Here is a 16,749-nt window from a genome sequence, read left to right as displayed (position 1 = left end):
GTATAATTTCTATATACTCTATAAACAGGTCCAGCTGTTTAGGGGGTACATCCATACATAACTGAGGCAGCACACATGAATTACATGGCTTACTGGCTCTTGGGCACTGGCTGTGCCTTTGGGAGCTCTGCACCAGAACCAGCACATGGTGGAACTTTTAGTGACCTGGGCCTGAGGTCTCAGCCTGCTGACTCCTGCTGCTGCCAGAGCAGCATGAAAACAGGCGTCCATTCGAGGGGAACTGTAGCTCTGCCTACCTTCAACATTTTCACAGGAGGAATTGTTTTCCAGAGGCATCTGCTGCCTCTCCTGGGATGCCAGGACGCCAATGGAAGATAACACCCAGTCTGGTTTTCCAAAACTGTCTGTGGACGTCACCCATGAACAGCTTGAGCCGATGACACAAGAGACTTCTGTTGTGAGAAACCAAAGGTTTTAGTGAGGCCTATCGCAGCCCAAGTGGCACACGAGTGACTAGATGTACAGCGTATGGGGGCCCTATCCCCCAATAAATGGAAGAGTTGAAGAGAAAAAAAGAAATTTCGTCTTGGGCAATAACAACAGAATCTCTCCCAGAGCAGGCCAAGGTGCATGTAAGAATGAAAAACTGACCTGCAAATTCTTGGCAGAATGTAAGTCAAATTCCTCCCACTGGTATCAACAATGAATTTATATCAGTGGAAGGTCTAGACCACACGTATTCGAAGACCCAAATGAGAATAATACCAACAATATCAACAAGGATATTGAAACTGTATGGATTTAGCATTTTGGCAGAAAGGAAGAACTGATACTCTAAGGACAATCATCTCTTAGTAATAGAAAGAGCTTGACAGGGTCTCCAGCAAAATAGGTGAGCAATTCAAGCTTTATATAATTTTTTTGTTTTTATCTTTTTTTAGACAGTTTTGCTTTCCTCTAGCGAGATGGATAAGAATACCTTCTTAACAAACTCCAGAGTCTGCTTGCAGTACTAAAAACACTAGATCATTTTGGCCAGAATTTTTCATAATCAGCATATTATAAACCAGACAAGAAGTAATTCACTGTTCTCTCATCAATCTAATATAAACTCCCTGAAGGGATGTTAGCTGCACAAAAATCTCCCACACAGAGTGGAGCTGAATAGAGCTGATATTAATTTGCATGATATTTATTTTCAGTAGTAATAATAATATTACAGTAATAACTGGAGTGTCCCCAGGCCAAGTAAGAAATATTAAGAGATTAAACATTCATATTTAGCATCCTGATGTTCAAAGGGTATTCAAACTCGTAAACATAAATGACACAGTTATCCCTTCTGTAGCCCAATTCCTGAGGAGAACAGGCAGGTAGGAAGGAGAGAACTAAGGTTAGAGAGATATAACAGGAAAGTGTGGCTGCGCAGGTGGGGCAAAAATAAAAACATAAGAATCTCCAGATTACCTAAACTTCCAACTAAACTTTCATAAAAAGAAAAAAATGGTAGCATGTTTTGCGAAAGCAGACAAATTTTCTCCTCATTTTAGGCAATTCTAACTTCATTTTTGTGAAACGACGTCCAGTGAGCAGGGAAACACAGATGTTACAGAGTTGCACATAACTTTGGGTTGGCACAGGCTGAGGTCTCCCACCCAAACACTTCTCCTCCATTCCTTTGGACGCTCCCCAGCCCTTTCTGGCCCTGGCAATTTGCTGTTTCTCTCAAACTGACACCTGGGCCAACCATCCAAATATCTTCTTAGCCCAATTCATCAAATGCATGCAGCTTAGGAAAGGCCTGGGCAGGGCTCAGCCCATCATTTCTACATGGAAGCCGCAAGCAAATGAACTGGCAAATTGTGTACATGTTTGTGTATGCAATGCCACATTCCAGCAGCACACAGGAATGAGGACACCAGCCACCACCTGGCTCTGTTGGATCTAGGGAAAAATGTCTGTGCGCAGCTCCAAGCCATGGTTTGATGATCCAGCAAAACAGCTTTAGGGATCTCAATAGCTCAGAAACCCCACAGCTGTGAGACAAAGCAGTCCTGATCCAGACCTGTTGTGCTGTTTCAAATTTATTGAGGTTTGACAGGTTAACTCAGTATCCATAGATTTATTGTCAGCAGAAGTAATATTTTTATCGGATAATTTTTTGAGTTGGTCGTAAAACCAAGAAAGCAATTTCTCTCCCAACAACATAACAGCAAAAGTGAAAGCTCAGGAAAGAAAAAAATTCCTGTTTCAAATAGACAATTACTTGAAAATATTGTTTATCACCAAGTCATTTCATTAAACCTTACTAATACCTCAGCTTGCAGTGGCAAGGACTCTACCAGTACAGACTTAATCCTTTGAGTATGTCTCACGTGACAAGGTGGCTCACAGCTGAGATAGGTGAACACAGCTTTCCCCTTGAAAAGCACCTAATTCCCTACTCTCTGGGCTTTATAAAGCCTGTCTGCCACAACCTGAGGCCAAAGAAATCTGAATACCTGGAAGAGTCTGAAACAGATCAGGAACGTTTTTGACAGTACAAAAAAGACTGTTTTCTCATGTGTTGCATTGTGATGGAAAGACTGATCAACGATAAGCTGGGTTTTAGCACAACTCACAGAGTACAAGAACTGGGTACGCTCGTGATCACGGTGAGAGAGAACGTTGAAAGGTGAAAACTCTAGTGCCACTATGTAGCACCTCACAGGGGTTTCATATCCATATCTCTTATGAACTTGGAGAACCTCAAGTACAAGTCAGCAAAAAGGAAAAACATGACAAAAGGAAAAAAGGGTATAATTGAGAAAGAGATCTGTATCACTACAATCAACAAAGAACATATTTTAAGATATCACAAAAATGCTCCAAAGAAGATTGGATTGAAAAAAGCTCATGGACAGTCCAGGCTATATCAGGAAAGACTTTAAAGAATTAGATACCCTCTTGAAGATGTTACTATAAGGAACATTCCTCTGGCGAGGCTACATCACCTTGCCACCTCCTGGAAGGAATGTGTGGCTTTTCTAACACCCAGAGGCCCTTCTTTATTGTTCAGCATCTTCTCTAACAACCTGAACAAGGAGTCAGGGTGCACCCCCCGCAAGTGCACAGAAGAGAGGAGCAGCTGACATATCACAGGGCTGTGCTGCCACGCAGAGTGGACTCGACAGGCTGGGGACTGGGCTGATAGGAACCTCTTGAAGGAAAAGCCAAGTCCTGCACCTCAGGGAGTATAACCCCATGCACCAGTATGTGCTGGGGGCTAACTGACTGCAAAACAGCTGAAGAGAAAGACTTTGGGAGCATGGTGAACAACAAGCTCTCTGTGAGCAAGCAGTGCACCCTTACAACAAAGACAGCCAACAGCTTTTGGAGCAGCATTAGGAAGAGCATTGCCAGTAGACCAAGAGAGGTGATCCTGTGATCCTTCCTCTCTCTTCAGCAGTGGTGAGACCACAGCTGGAGCACTGCGCTCAGCTCCGGGCTCCTTAATGCAGGAGACATGCAGACCTAGAGGAGCAACTCCAGCACAGCACCACAAAGATAACTGAGGGACTGGAGCATCTTCCATCGAGAGGAGAGGCTGGCACAGCTGGACTGTTCAGTCTGTAGAAGAGTACAGCCAGGGGCATTTCATCAATGTGTACAAACACTTGGGTGAGAGGGAATGAGGAGGAAGCTAGGCATTCTCAGTGTCCACTGACAGGACAAGAGGCAGTGAACTTGTTAAGAAATATCACCACTCACTCAGTTTTCACAATGCCTTGAAAATAAAATTCCACTTGGAAAAAAGCTTAATTCAATATCAAAAAAGGTAATTTGTTCTATAGCAGTGGGAAAGCAGCTTCACAAATTAGCTTTTATTTCCAGAACTCTCAACCCCAAACCTGGTGGACTTTAGTGTGCAGATGGAAATTATTTTATTTTTCTTTCCTTTTTATTTCTTTTCCCTTTTCCTGCTGAGGTTTTTTTGTGGGTTGTGGTTTTTTGGGTTTTTTTGGTTTTTTGTTTTTGTTTTTTTGTTTGTTTGTTTGTTTGGTTTTTGTTTTTGTTTTTTGTTTTTTAAATTTGTTTGGTTTGGTTGGGTGTTTTTTTTGTTTGTTTTTTGTTGTTGTTTTGGTTTGGTTTGGTTTGTTTTTTTGTTTGTTTATTGAGGAGGGAGGCAGTAAATTTCTTTTGTGGATGGTTGTTTGGGGGTCTTTGTGGTTTGGTTTGCTTGCTATGTTTTGAGTTTGGGCTTTTTGGTTTTGTTTAAGACAGAAATAAGGAATTCCTTTAAGTCTATGCTGGGCTTTCTGAGTCATTGCTCTGGTTCCAGTCAGAAACAGAGTGTCACAGCTTTCTGGTAAGAGGTGCTTGTGACTGCCAGCATCTATCCTACACCTAGATTCTGAGGGAGAATAAGGAGAATGTAAGGAAGAGGACTTGTGGTACCTGGTTTAGAAGGCTGATGCAATGAAACCATCCTATTTTTTATCAGGGAGAGCTTCTGAGTTGGATTTGGTGAAGAAGAATTTTCTTCATGGGACTCAGAGCAGGAGACAACAGCTACAACAAAATAAAAAGAAGGGATGTGTTTGATGTTGTTATACAAAACTCTGCTCCCACAGTATGAAGTGTGAGCACATACATAAAGCCCTGCTACATCACTCTCACCTTCATTGCAATGCATCAGTGCAGTACCATCCTGATATCTCCATAACAATTCATACCAGCAACAGCCATTTTATTTTCTTATCCTGTGCATGTTAAAATACGCAAGTCTTGAACTAAGCATGCAGTAGTTTGTATCTATTATCCCTGGTCTTTTCTAGAAGCCATAAACACATTGGCAAAACCAAACATATTTGTCTTCAAAAGGTCTTTACAGGCAGCAAGATGCAAAATTAATTGCTTTCACACCTCGGCCATTTGGATTATGAGTTCAGCAATGTAAAAATGTCAAATCATGTCAGAGGGGACAGGAATCTTATTCATATGCATTGCAGTTGAGACAAGGATGTACAGACATGCCATTGATAACCTTTAAGATATTTCCAGCAGAACTAATTTTAGCAATAATATTATGAAAACTTGGATCAGTATCTATAAAAAGAAAAACAACTTGAACATATGTTCATATGTTTCACTCACTATTGCATATAGTTTTTCAACAATATCTGGTCTGATTTTGAATTGCTATAACAATTTTCATTTTAGTATATATGACAACACTTCACAAAGTGAGTAAAATACTGTGAAAAGTTTCATTGCACAAAAATTCTGCATCCTTCCGTCTTTTACTATGTTTGTAAAGACAGTCATTTGAGGGGATCCAAGGGAGGGTAATTTTAGAACAGAACAGCATTATGCTGCAGCAGACACATGCTGTACTGATGACAGATTTGGGGGCTCCACAGAACAATTGTCAAACACTATATTTTTCCCTGCCTCTGTTTCCAAATATTTTGGGACATTATTGCTGGGAAAGTTGATTTTGCACTGCATATAAGACACAGGGACGGCCCAGATAATCAATGTATCTTCAATAACAGGATCCTCAAAAGGATTGGGAATTATGTGGCCAGAGTTTAGCCTGCCGTATGAAAGTGTTGCCTTATGGAAAATTCATGCTAATAAACAATCATATATTGCAAACGAACCTATTTCATTATTTTAAAAGAAATTCTGCTCTATAAAGGTCTTTTGACACCTGAGGTCTGCTCCTCCCAACTTATGTTCTGTGTCTTCTGAGATATTGCTCAGTTTTCTATCTCCTGATCTTCACTCAGCACTGCTGCAGCTTCAGTATTTGCTTCCCTCAGGGCTTTCTGTAAAGTCTGTTCCACCCACTCGTCTCCTCACACACTCCAAGCTGCTTGTATACTTTGGAAATAGCCTGAGTATCATGGGACCCACAAACATTGTACAGTCATAGCAGAAGTTCTGCTAGAGACGTTTTTCCTGATACAACTAAAACTTAAAATATTTTACGCAGTCACACCCCACTCCCCTCCCCTACAAACACCTTGTTCCTCTTGTTTTCCATTAATAAGCACAAGATCCAGTGGCAGATTACCAGCAATGAAGCCCTAAGCTACTTGAAACTTGCGTTTATTCCCTCAGTGTGGAAAATACCTCCATTGCCATTAGTGATGGCTGAGACAAATAAGATACAAAACAATAACACCCTGCTCAATTTTCACAAAAAAACGCAAGAGTTCATTCTAATGTGTGTTATAGCCATATTCACCTATCCTGGGAAGATGCCACTTTCCTTACTGGACATCTGAGAGGAAGGAAGGGCAGTCATCAAAGCTAAGTTCACTGATAAACTATACTTGGAGAGAAGACCCTAGACCCAGTGATAGACAACAAATTTGTTCATATGCACCCACAGAAGTAGGTCCCCATTCATTCATTTCATCAGTACAAAGGATTTCTGGCTGTGGATGAGCAGAAGAGGACTCATAGTAGCAGTTTAGCAGCCTCTAGTCCAGCTTATGCTCTTACTTTTTATCTCAATTATTTTTCTTTCTCATTTATTCAACTTCTTTAATTGAATTGAAAATCGAGTGCTCATAGTCACTAAGATGCTTCTGATAATCCACAGGCACTTCTGATAACCCTCTCACACATATTTGCATGTACTTTTTGTATGACATAACTTTCAGCATGAAAAAAAATTATGAGTATTACTTTTCACCTCCATGGTTTCTCTGTCTTGATCAGCAAAAGTCAATTGTTTAAATGAAAAAAATATAAGATAGAGAGGAAGGAGATTCATGATTTTAAGCTAAGTCTATAATTAAGGGACATAAAATGATCAGGAAGAAACAGTGTAACATATTCAACTGTCACAGGAAAAAGATGGGATCTTTTAACAGCACAGCACAAATCCATCTCTTTTTCAGTAAAATAAGAAAACTGCAGCACTCAGAAGGTAATTCCATTTCTTTCACTGTCTTACAGGGAAAAAAAGCATTAAGATACCTGCAGGGGTGATTTTTCTCCTGAATCCTGTTGTTACCTTGCAGAAGAGAAGAAAATTACAGAAAATACTTTAGAACTCCGTGTGGGAAATCAGTTCCAGATCAGCCAAGATATCTTTCTGACAAAACAGTAATTTCCTTTAGAGCACTTTCTAGTGGTATTCTCCATCTAATATCAAGATAGCAACTCAATATTTCTCACTGTTTCTCTGACAAGATAAACAAATGCACAGACTTATAGCTCTGTCAGGAAGTCACACCAAGCCTAAGGAAGACTCTTTGTCTGCTACCTATTCGAGTATTTTTCAATGATTCTAAAACTTCCACTTTCAGCTCAATAAATAATCTCCCTCATTCATGAGTATTTACAGCCTTAAGTTGCTCTTTGAAAATATCACTGGGATCTCCCTGCTGCTTGCTATCAAACTCTCTTATTCATTGCTCATTTGTTGGTTCAACCCCAAGTCCCTTGCTTACTTCATCACTCTCGTCGTACTCTGCCTGGGCAGATTGCAGGTAATGGTCAAAAGGGGAGCAACAACAAAATGCAGTTTTTCCAAGGCTTACAAGGTGCTGCTTCAGGATCTTCTAGAGCCCTCTCCAGTTTTTCAGGGGAAAAAAGCAAAAAGCAGACATCAGTACACACTAATGTCATGCTATGCAGAATGGCTATTCTCTCTCTCCTGAGACCTCCCTGTGAATCCATACAACAATCTCATGGGACATTTTGGCCAAAATAAATTATTTTAGTCGGTTGTCTGCCATGACATGAAGTGTCTCTGTGACATATTTCCTTTCAGAATATGTATTCCCACCGTCCACTGTATTTATCTCCCTTTGAGATACCCAGTTCCATTGGTGAGTTGAACTTTGCTTCTTTTTTCCCTACCTTAATCTGTAAATGGTCATCAGATCATCACTACAGTTTTAATGCTGTCTTCTGACCTATTCCCAAACTCCTAAATAAAATATAACCCAGAACTTACATTTACAGGAAACTTACAGGTAGAATTAATTGACAATGATTCCTGTTTATACTTGTGTTTTAAAAAAAAACATGACACAGCAATTTGCACCAGGCACTCACTTAACTACACATGTAGAGTTATCAATTTAAGAATGTGACTGAAGGTAGAATGTCCTACAGGGCTTTTGTTACACTGGTAAACTCATTTGACAAACTGACACTGCAACGAGATGTATTTTCAAATAAGCCTTTTAGATTGACAAGCTATTATAAACCCTTTCCCAGCTCTTTGATCATATATATAATATTCTGGTATTTTTACTCAGACTGATGTCAAGGCAGCAATCTTTGTATTACCAAGCAGTCCTACTTTGCAGGAGTGGAGCAGATGTAACTAAGAATTGTCATCCAGCTTACTCCATTTACCCTTTTTAACTGCTGATGTAGCATTAACTTTCTTCCAGTTCTGCAAAATTTCCTCAGTATCCTGGCACATTTACTGAAAATATCAACACGTGGATGTCTTTCAATGTTCCTAAACTGGTTCTTTCAAAATTCTTGAACACAAGCTGTCTCAACCAGTTGTTTTGTAAAGTGGGCATTTTAATAAGAGGTTTTTTCACAATATTTTTTTTGTTGTTAAGAAAGCCATTCCAATATTTCTATGTGACAATGAAAAATCAATTGCTTTCTTTTTTTCCTAGAATACTAATATTTACTGAATAATTTTTTTCATCTCTATTATTGACAAGTTACCACACACATTTATGACAGATTCATATACTTGCTAAAATATTTTTGCTACTAATTCACTTGGAAAATTTCCTTAGATTTCCTGCTGATTTCTTCCTAATTTCTTTTGCTTTTTTCATCTATAGCCAAACTTTCAACCTTTCAACTTCCTTTTAGTGTAAACAATGTAGGATTTTCCTTATTTTTTTATAACAGCATAGCCTCCCCTGTCAGCTATAGGCTTGTAGCTTTCTAGCTGTTTACACAAGCAACTCAATTATTATCTGAATATTTCTGTCTATGAACTTTCTTTCAGCTGAGGTCCTTTGGCACTGTTTTAAATTCTGAGAGATTTACCTCTTCTGGAGCTACCAAGATGTAGCACTTTCAGATTTTGTTTAGGCACAAAAGTCCATTTATTTTAATATCTCAGCTGAAGTATGTATCAGACCACTTAAGATTTTTATTGTATTTCCAAGAAAAGTGTACTCAGGCTACAACCACTTCCACTGGCTGAACATCTGAGTCTAGTTCTGAACTCAATTCTTATCTCAATTCTTTATCTGCTGAGAATGGATCCAAGATATTACCCTAACAAGTGACAGGGAATTTTCATTCCGGTACTGTTGTCTATTCAACATCTGCAAATGTGCTCCTGTGTTAGCAGAATGAAACCACCAATATGCCACTTTTGTTGAAAGCTTCACATACACATACACACACGAAGAAAAAAAGACATTTTTCCCTCCCCTGACACACACCAGGCTAGTCATTATCTCATCCAGATCTTCAGCTGGGTTTGACAGTGTATAGAAATCATCAGCAATCCCATTGACATTTATTTATGGTATTAATTGACCTTCAAGATCATTTTGTTCAATGTCTGGGAACAGCGGTAATGTCATTTTAGCCATACAATGCTGTTCCATACTTACTTTGTCCTTTGATTTCAATCACAGAAATTCTTCCTCCTAGTCTGAGAAATTCCAGTTTATCAGCACTGTAGGTTTAGAGGCTAATAATTGCATTTCTCTGCCACTTGCTTGTTAGCCAGCCTCACGTTGGTGGCAGGCAGCTGGAGAACTCCTCTTTCAGTCCTTGGGGCCTTGTTTAATTTTATTCTCAATACCTTGCCTCTCTACTAAGCAAGTTTTTATTTCTTGCTTTTCTGTCATTTCCCTTGGCTGCTAATTTAACACCATGTGAAAAAGTCTGTCCTAACAAGTCTGGAAGACTGCTTCCTCTCCAGTGAGCTGGAGGCCAGTCAAACTGCACAGTCTCTTCTTGCTGGAGAATATAGACATGCATTTCATTGTCCCAAGTCTTATACAACTTTTCTGACTAAAAGAATATTTACAGACTTCTATTTGGTTGCTTTTTAACTTCCTTCCTGCATTATATGCAGAATATGAATGGTATCTAAGAACATACCTTGTTTATGCTTCTTTGGCACCATTACAAAATTTCTAAGAGTTAGTTCTACTCTGCAAAACTAAACTCAGTCATTTGTGCTATGGATTATATTTGGTAGCTTATTTACTTAAGAGAACCTTCTCAGATGTTGCAATCCACAAGAGACAGAATGCCACCCCATTGCCCATCTGCTGACTGCTGACAAGGATCTCCCTTGAAGGGTGGTAAGTGGATCAATCCAAAGGGATTTTCACAACCAGTAAGGCCCCATTACAATATTCACTTGGATTGCCAAAGATCATCTGCAGTTTCCATGACATACCGAATGACTAGACATTCACGGTCGTACAAAATTGCTACAGTCCCCTCTCCTGCTGCTCACAGCAAGCTACTTCCTGGCTGTTCCTAGATACACAAAATGCTGCTTTGTCTCACATTTCCTCGCTTTCTTTATTCAGTCACTCAGTGGCCAGTTCCTTCCCTGGATAGTGGTGTTTCCTGAACCATTTTTTGCAACCGCTCTTTTTTCTACCCAATGCTTTGTAGAGTGCATCCTCATCCCTTCATGCCTCAAATACTTGTTTCTAATAAAATCACTACATGTCCCTTCGAAAACAAAGACTTGTGAAGCTCTGGCACTAAGCACAGTACATTGCAGGTTTCCACCCCTGTGTACAACTATTAGACAGAACTCACCCAGAAAAAGTTTTGCCCATGCCATCTATTATTTTTCTCACAAACCTCATCTATTGAATAGGGCACAAAGTGAAATTCCTGGGTCCTCCTCTCCATACTACTACCTTAACTTGGCATATTGCCTTTGAATAACGACTTGCTAATCATGATTTCTTATTCAGTTTTCAGTGTAAATCTGCACCTACTGAAATAGATCTGAATTACTATTTTAATTACTATTGAGAAATAGGATGCCAAAACCACTTCTTGGAATCCAAAAATACGGCATCTACTTCATCCTGCTGGTTGTGTGTTGTACACAAGCATATACTTGTGTGTGCACACATTGCCACATTAATTTGGAAGGATTTCTCTTTTTATAGCTAAGCTGCTCAATACTCATATATCTATTTTTATAGTACTAACTGTTCATTACTGACAGGTAATGAGGGCTGGTTTTGCACTGTGCACCTCTTTTGCACCTCTTTTTAGTCTGTCCAGAGTCAATCCTATGCTGCACAACAGCACAAAGGCTTTCCAAGGACATTTGAGATGCAGTGTTTGGAAGTACTCCATTCTGCTCTACTTCTTACTTTCTTTCCTTTGTTCGGGCTGGTGTGAGTGGTAGAAGAGGCACCTACTGCACTCCTGCAACCTGTGTACAGACTTGATCCTGACAGCTGTCACAGGCTGCATCAATATCAGTTCTGAAAAAGAAACATTTTTCTATATAACCTACAGCTTCACTGGCAATCAACTTTTGTTCTTCTTGGTAGGATTCCATTGGCCTGACTACAGACGTGCATCTGAAAGTTGGACATTGCTGGGATGATATCATGTAAAAGGCACACCTGTGTCAGAGACAGCAGAATTCCACATCCTGAACTCTTACTCTGTTACCTTTTCCTCCCTTCCTCCTCCACTCATATTAATGGGGGAAAAAAATTAAAATAATTTAAGAGATGCATAACTGTTTTCTCTACAAGGAATATGAATCTTCTTGGGTTCTTGAAAACTGACCAAAAACAGAAGTGGGAAAAAGAAGAAAAGTAAAAAGGAAAAAATCAAAAGTGTTAAATGAACCAAAAAGTGAAAATATTTGATTCTTCAAGAACTTTTCTTTCCTTTTAAATACTCAAAATACTTTTTCATTTTTTTGCAATAAAAATACCATCCATTCTTAAGGGAAATTTTCCTTTCTCATTGATTAAATGTTTTAGATTAACCTTTCAATATTTTCAGTCTTGTTCACATCAGGCCACCCTGTCTGTTGCCAAAATCAGAAGGACGACAAGCCGGGGAGAGAGGAAGGATTCAAGCCTTTCAATTTGACTTAGTCATTTGAGAAAAGAGATATGAAATTGCACTCTAAGACACCTGTTTTACAGCAAATTCCAAAGAACCATCCTCCCAGCGGGAATGTAACTTGGATGACTGATTTACCTTAGATGTATTACTTTGAAAGGAATAAAATTGAGGGGAATGTGTCCAAATCTTAACGAAGGATTTCAGGCAGCTACAAAGAACCAAAAATACTTGAATACTTGAAAACTGGAATTTCTCAGACTAGGAGGAAGAATTTCTGTGATTGAAATCAAAGGACAGAAGTAAGTATGGAACAGCATTGTATGGCTAAATACATTTTGCCTTCCAAGGGAACAGCACTTCCGAACTGATGTGCTCTTGCACGTAAATGTAGAGGAAGAAGTATAATTGGTTTATTCCTTTAGAACAGCACTCACAGTGTTTTTCAATTGCAGCTTAAAAGCAGGTATGTGTGAATTCACACGAGCAGGTGTGACAGGCATAGTCACTAGGGAAGGTGAAGGAAGATATGAAGCCTCTGGATGCAGACATGAAAGTGGAAGGGATGGGATCCCTCGGGAAAGCCTGAAGCTTCACTCTCTGCTGATGACAGTAAAATGCTGAGTGACCATTTTCTCAAGGAATGTTTTTGTATGGAAATGCCAGTTCTGTTAATTAATAGGAAGTACAAGTATCTTCCAAATAATAACGTGGAAAATATTACATCCTCTTGTTAAGGTTAAAACTTGTCATCTTCACTCCACAATCTGCTCTGAGTTCAGAGTTTTTAACATTAATACAGTAAGATGATGTAATACCTAGCTAAAGGAAACTCAAAACAGACTCTTTGCCATATTGAATGACTAATTTTGATAAAGTCAAAGCATGAATTTGGAACAATTTGTTTTTTGAAAAATGTTATGATTTTGAGTCTTCATCATGATTAGAAATGAAAAATATTTCTAAAATCATTTTCCCATGAAAGAGAATACCTAGCTTTTAAAAAAACTCCCATCCTAAGATGAAAAAAAAAAAAAAAAAATATATATATATATCTGAAAGTTGTTCAGAGCAACCAGTGAAATTAGGCGAGAGAGAAATGGGATACTTAATTGCCAGACATCTGTCCTTCAGGAGATGCTCAGCTGCCAGCCTCAGGATGCCTCTGTGTTTTGTAGCCTGTGGCAGGAGCTCTGTCTCCCCACACTTCAACTTCCATGTAACACCATTGCAACATTTCACAGAAAAAGAGGAACTGTGTGCCAGCAAGAAAGTGAAAAAAATATGATTTTCAGATCCAGGTCTTGATTAAATTATTACAATGAATATGAAATTGATCATGTAGAATTAAATTTAGTAAAAATAAAAGTATTTTCAGTTGCTTGATTTCACACAACGTAAGTGGAGAGGACAAAAGTGACTTTAATCCATCCTTGAGCTCCATTGATCTTTGAGGTTACTTAATGTCACTTTCCATCCTTGTTTTACTAGTAAGAGCCTTAGGAATGCTGGAAATGTATGCACTGCTTTAAGAATCCCTCAGGGGCTGCTTTGCCCACAGAGGTATCCAAGCACAAAGGCGCATTTCCTGCACTACTTTTTCCTTGATCTGCTTTTGACACAAGGATGACTGTCAAGAGCTCTTCATCATCTAAGGATTCCCCTTTGAGTACTTAACCCTTGTGCAGCAGCGCAGGACAGCTATAAGGATGCCCATATATCATTAAAAGCAGATTTTTTTTTATACACTCCTTTGTCTGTGAACTCTTTCCAGATGGGAACAGAGGCTCAGCATTGTCAAGCAGACACTACTCAAAGAAGGGTCCTCATTCCCATCCTGCTATTAATGCACTGAGCCACTGTGTGCAATAATACAGATGACGGGATCAACCTCTTAATCTCTTGGGAAAGGTGCTTTTAGCAAAACAAAGGAAAAGTGTGATGCAAAGACTTGGTTACTGTTACATTATCAGTTCTCTTGGTTCACCTGGGCAAGGAAGAACTATCACAGCCAACACTGATTTCCTTCTCAAGGTCTTTTGGTCAATAAAACCTACAAGCTTTTCTCCAACATTCAACTTCTGATGAAACTGTTTGGATGTTATTGAAGGATCAGAAATGAATTCGTACATAGCAGACAATTCCATCCACTTTGTATCAGAAACGTCCCATTAAAACTTACTGAAATCCACCCACTGCTGAAGAGCACATGGCTACCAGTGAATTCTGCAGCACTGAGAGGATACTGGTAACAGAAGAGGAATTCCTAAAAACCTGCACTCTCCCGGCTGATTCCCATGTTAATATTCAAAGCCCCATGCAGAAACTGCATGCCAAGTGCTTCTCAATTGTTTTACCTTGAAGAAGTGATGCACAGTTGTGTACTCCGCCTTCACACAGAAATGTAATATTCATATGCACAAATTCATTTGGACAAGTCTGCTCAGCAGTGAAAAAAGAAAAATAATTCACCACAATTTTTTTTATCAATGAGAATACACTGAGATATTAAATTAAATACAGGACATATAAGCTAACAAGCTCAACATATACTGTTGTTTCCCAAATGTGGTGGTAAAAAATGTAGCCATTTGGAAAAGCATCAAATGACATATTTTAAGCTGAAAAAAGTCAAGTTTAAGGAAAAAATAAAAAAAAAAGATCACACTAACCCACAATGACATTTGTAAATGCTAAGTACGCATTTCATTTGACCATACCAATACTTAAGAATATTGTACTTTCCTGCTATTTGGCATACTGTATTTTCTCTTCTAAATTACAAAATTCTCCTTATGGAATCATATAACACTTAACTTTCTCTATCTCCTTTTCTTTCAGCACCCTTCATAATGATTGATTGCTTTATTAAAAAGACTAGAGCCTGCTAATTAGTTGCTTCTACTCGTCTTTATTTAATCACTCCAGAGACTGCCCCAGAGATGATGTTAATCTCTATCCAAGGAAGAGTAAGGGAATAAGAAAGATCTAAACAAACCTAGCAGAAGTATAACTCATAGGTATTGCAATTCAATAGTAAATAAATAAATTTATCAAAACCAAGAAACCCCCTCTGTCTCCAAAAGCAACTTTAAAACAAAGAGGCCAACAATCCACTCACCCACAAACAACTTGAGCCGAGTGGCTCATAAATGGGGAGGAGATACAGAGGTACCAGATATTATATTTTTTATTTCTTAGGAGACTGTGGAAAATGCTGTTAATCTATCAATTCTATAAGGACGCTTATATGGGTACACCTAATGTTGTGCTGGTACATTAAGAACTTCTGTAAAGAAGGCAGAAATACTTGCAACAGGAAAGCTCCCAGCTACAATCCTCCTGACAGTACTGAAATACAGCCTGGTATCAGAAGCACAATGTGTGATTTAAAGTACTGATGTGAGTATGAGAGTGTAAGAATGAGGCTCAAAGCTCTTATTATAACATAACACAAATTCTCTTGATGAGAAAAAAGCATCCACAGGAGGAGTCAGCAGTAGGTACAGACCATAGATTGTAGAATGAGAGACGTGCTGGAACCATGACATTATTGGTTGTTTTTGGTCTAATTCTAATAGAAATCTGTTTGGAAATGGTACCAATTATTACTGAGCTAGTCCTAAAAAATTTTTGCTGCAGCAAAGTTTCACATTATTTAGAGAGCCAAACACTGTAAACTGCATTTTGAGTACTGTAGTTATGTCTATGGTCTCATTTTGGTTAATTAATTTGAACAAGAATTTCAAGCATACCAAGGTTAGTTGAACAAATAACAGGTATTTTGACGTGATAGTTATTGGAATGTTTTATTCATTACTTACCAATTCAGACTCACAAAAGAAAGGAGAATGCACTTGATGCCTTTACCCCTGAAGAAAAATGAACTGGGAGGTAGTTAAAATATTAACATGCTGGGAAACCAGGACAACAAGATTTCACTAAGAATGTCACTCAGTTCCCCAGCTAGCTGAAGTGAATATCAGAATTCTCAAGACACAGTTTATACCAAACTTTAAAGTTTAGCAGCCGTAGAATTCTGATTAAAAGCAGGTGTCCAGAATTTAAGAGATCATTCAGCACAAAAAAAAGCCAAAATAAACTCAAGGACAAACATTTCTTTTTCTTGTAGCATCTAGAATGCTAAATATGTTGTGATACTTGGTGATCCAGACATCAGTCAATCAGTAGCTGCCAACAAAAACCCTTGTCAGCCCCAGAAATAACCCCCAGCTGAGCTGGAAGGGGTCAGGGGACAAGAAACTGTGTGAAACAAAAGTCCAAACAAGTTATTGGTGCAAATAGAGAATGAGACAGATTCTCACACTGCTTTGCCAGGTCACTTTCCTGACTTTTCTGTATTTTACAAAGTACTGGTGTGCTATAAGTGAGAAGTTTTATTTGCATTGTTTGAAAAAAAAAAAAAAAAAGAAAAGCAGCAATAGTCAGTAGGATTATCATCAGTTGTTAGTCATGTCTTTCGTCTAAAAGCTTCTACCTAGCACCAGGACAAAATTGGCCTTTCATCAACTCTTCCATGAATTTTCTCCTGTATCTTAGGTAGATTCATTGTCAAGGTTCCTGCTCTTTCCCACAACAGAATCAATGGGAGTTTGGACAAAATACATGACTACAAAATATTTCACCAAGATACAGCTGCAATGGTAAACTTTGTCTGTCAATATAGACAAGCATACCAGAAAGGTAACATATCCTAGATAA

General features: G+C 38.7%; 1 protein-coding gene across 1 annotated transcript in view; it reads right to left on the bottom strand.

Moving 5' to 3' along the window:
- LTK (leukocyte receptor tyrosine kinase) overlaps positions 1–16,749 on the bottom strand; it is a 94,172-nt gene that overhangs the window by 49,764 nt on the left and 27,659 nt on the right. Inside the window, exons 2-3 of the mRNA XM_040068605.1 lie at positions 4,399–4,512; positions 258–413 (exon numbers count right to left, since the gene is read on the bottom strand). Coding sequence (XP_039924539.1) covers positions 258–413; positions 4,399–4,512 — 270 coding nt within the window. The remainder of the gene's footprint in view (positions 1–257; positions 414–4,398; positions 4,513–16,749) is intronic.

Source organism: Hirundo rustica, chromosome 6 (genome assembly GCF_015227805.2).
Source record: "Hirundo rustica isolate bHirRus1 chromosome 6, bHirRus1.pri.v3, whole genome shotgun sequence".
NCBI classification, from domain to species: domain Eukaryota; kingdom Metazoa; phylum Chordata; class Aves; order Passeriformes; family Hirundinidae; genus Hirundo; species Hirundo rustica.
This window is presented reverse-complemented; position numbering and strand designations above follow the sequence as displayed.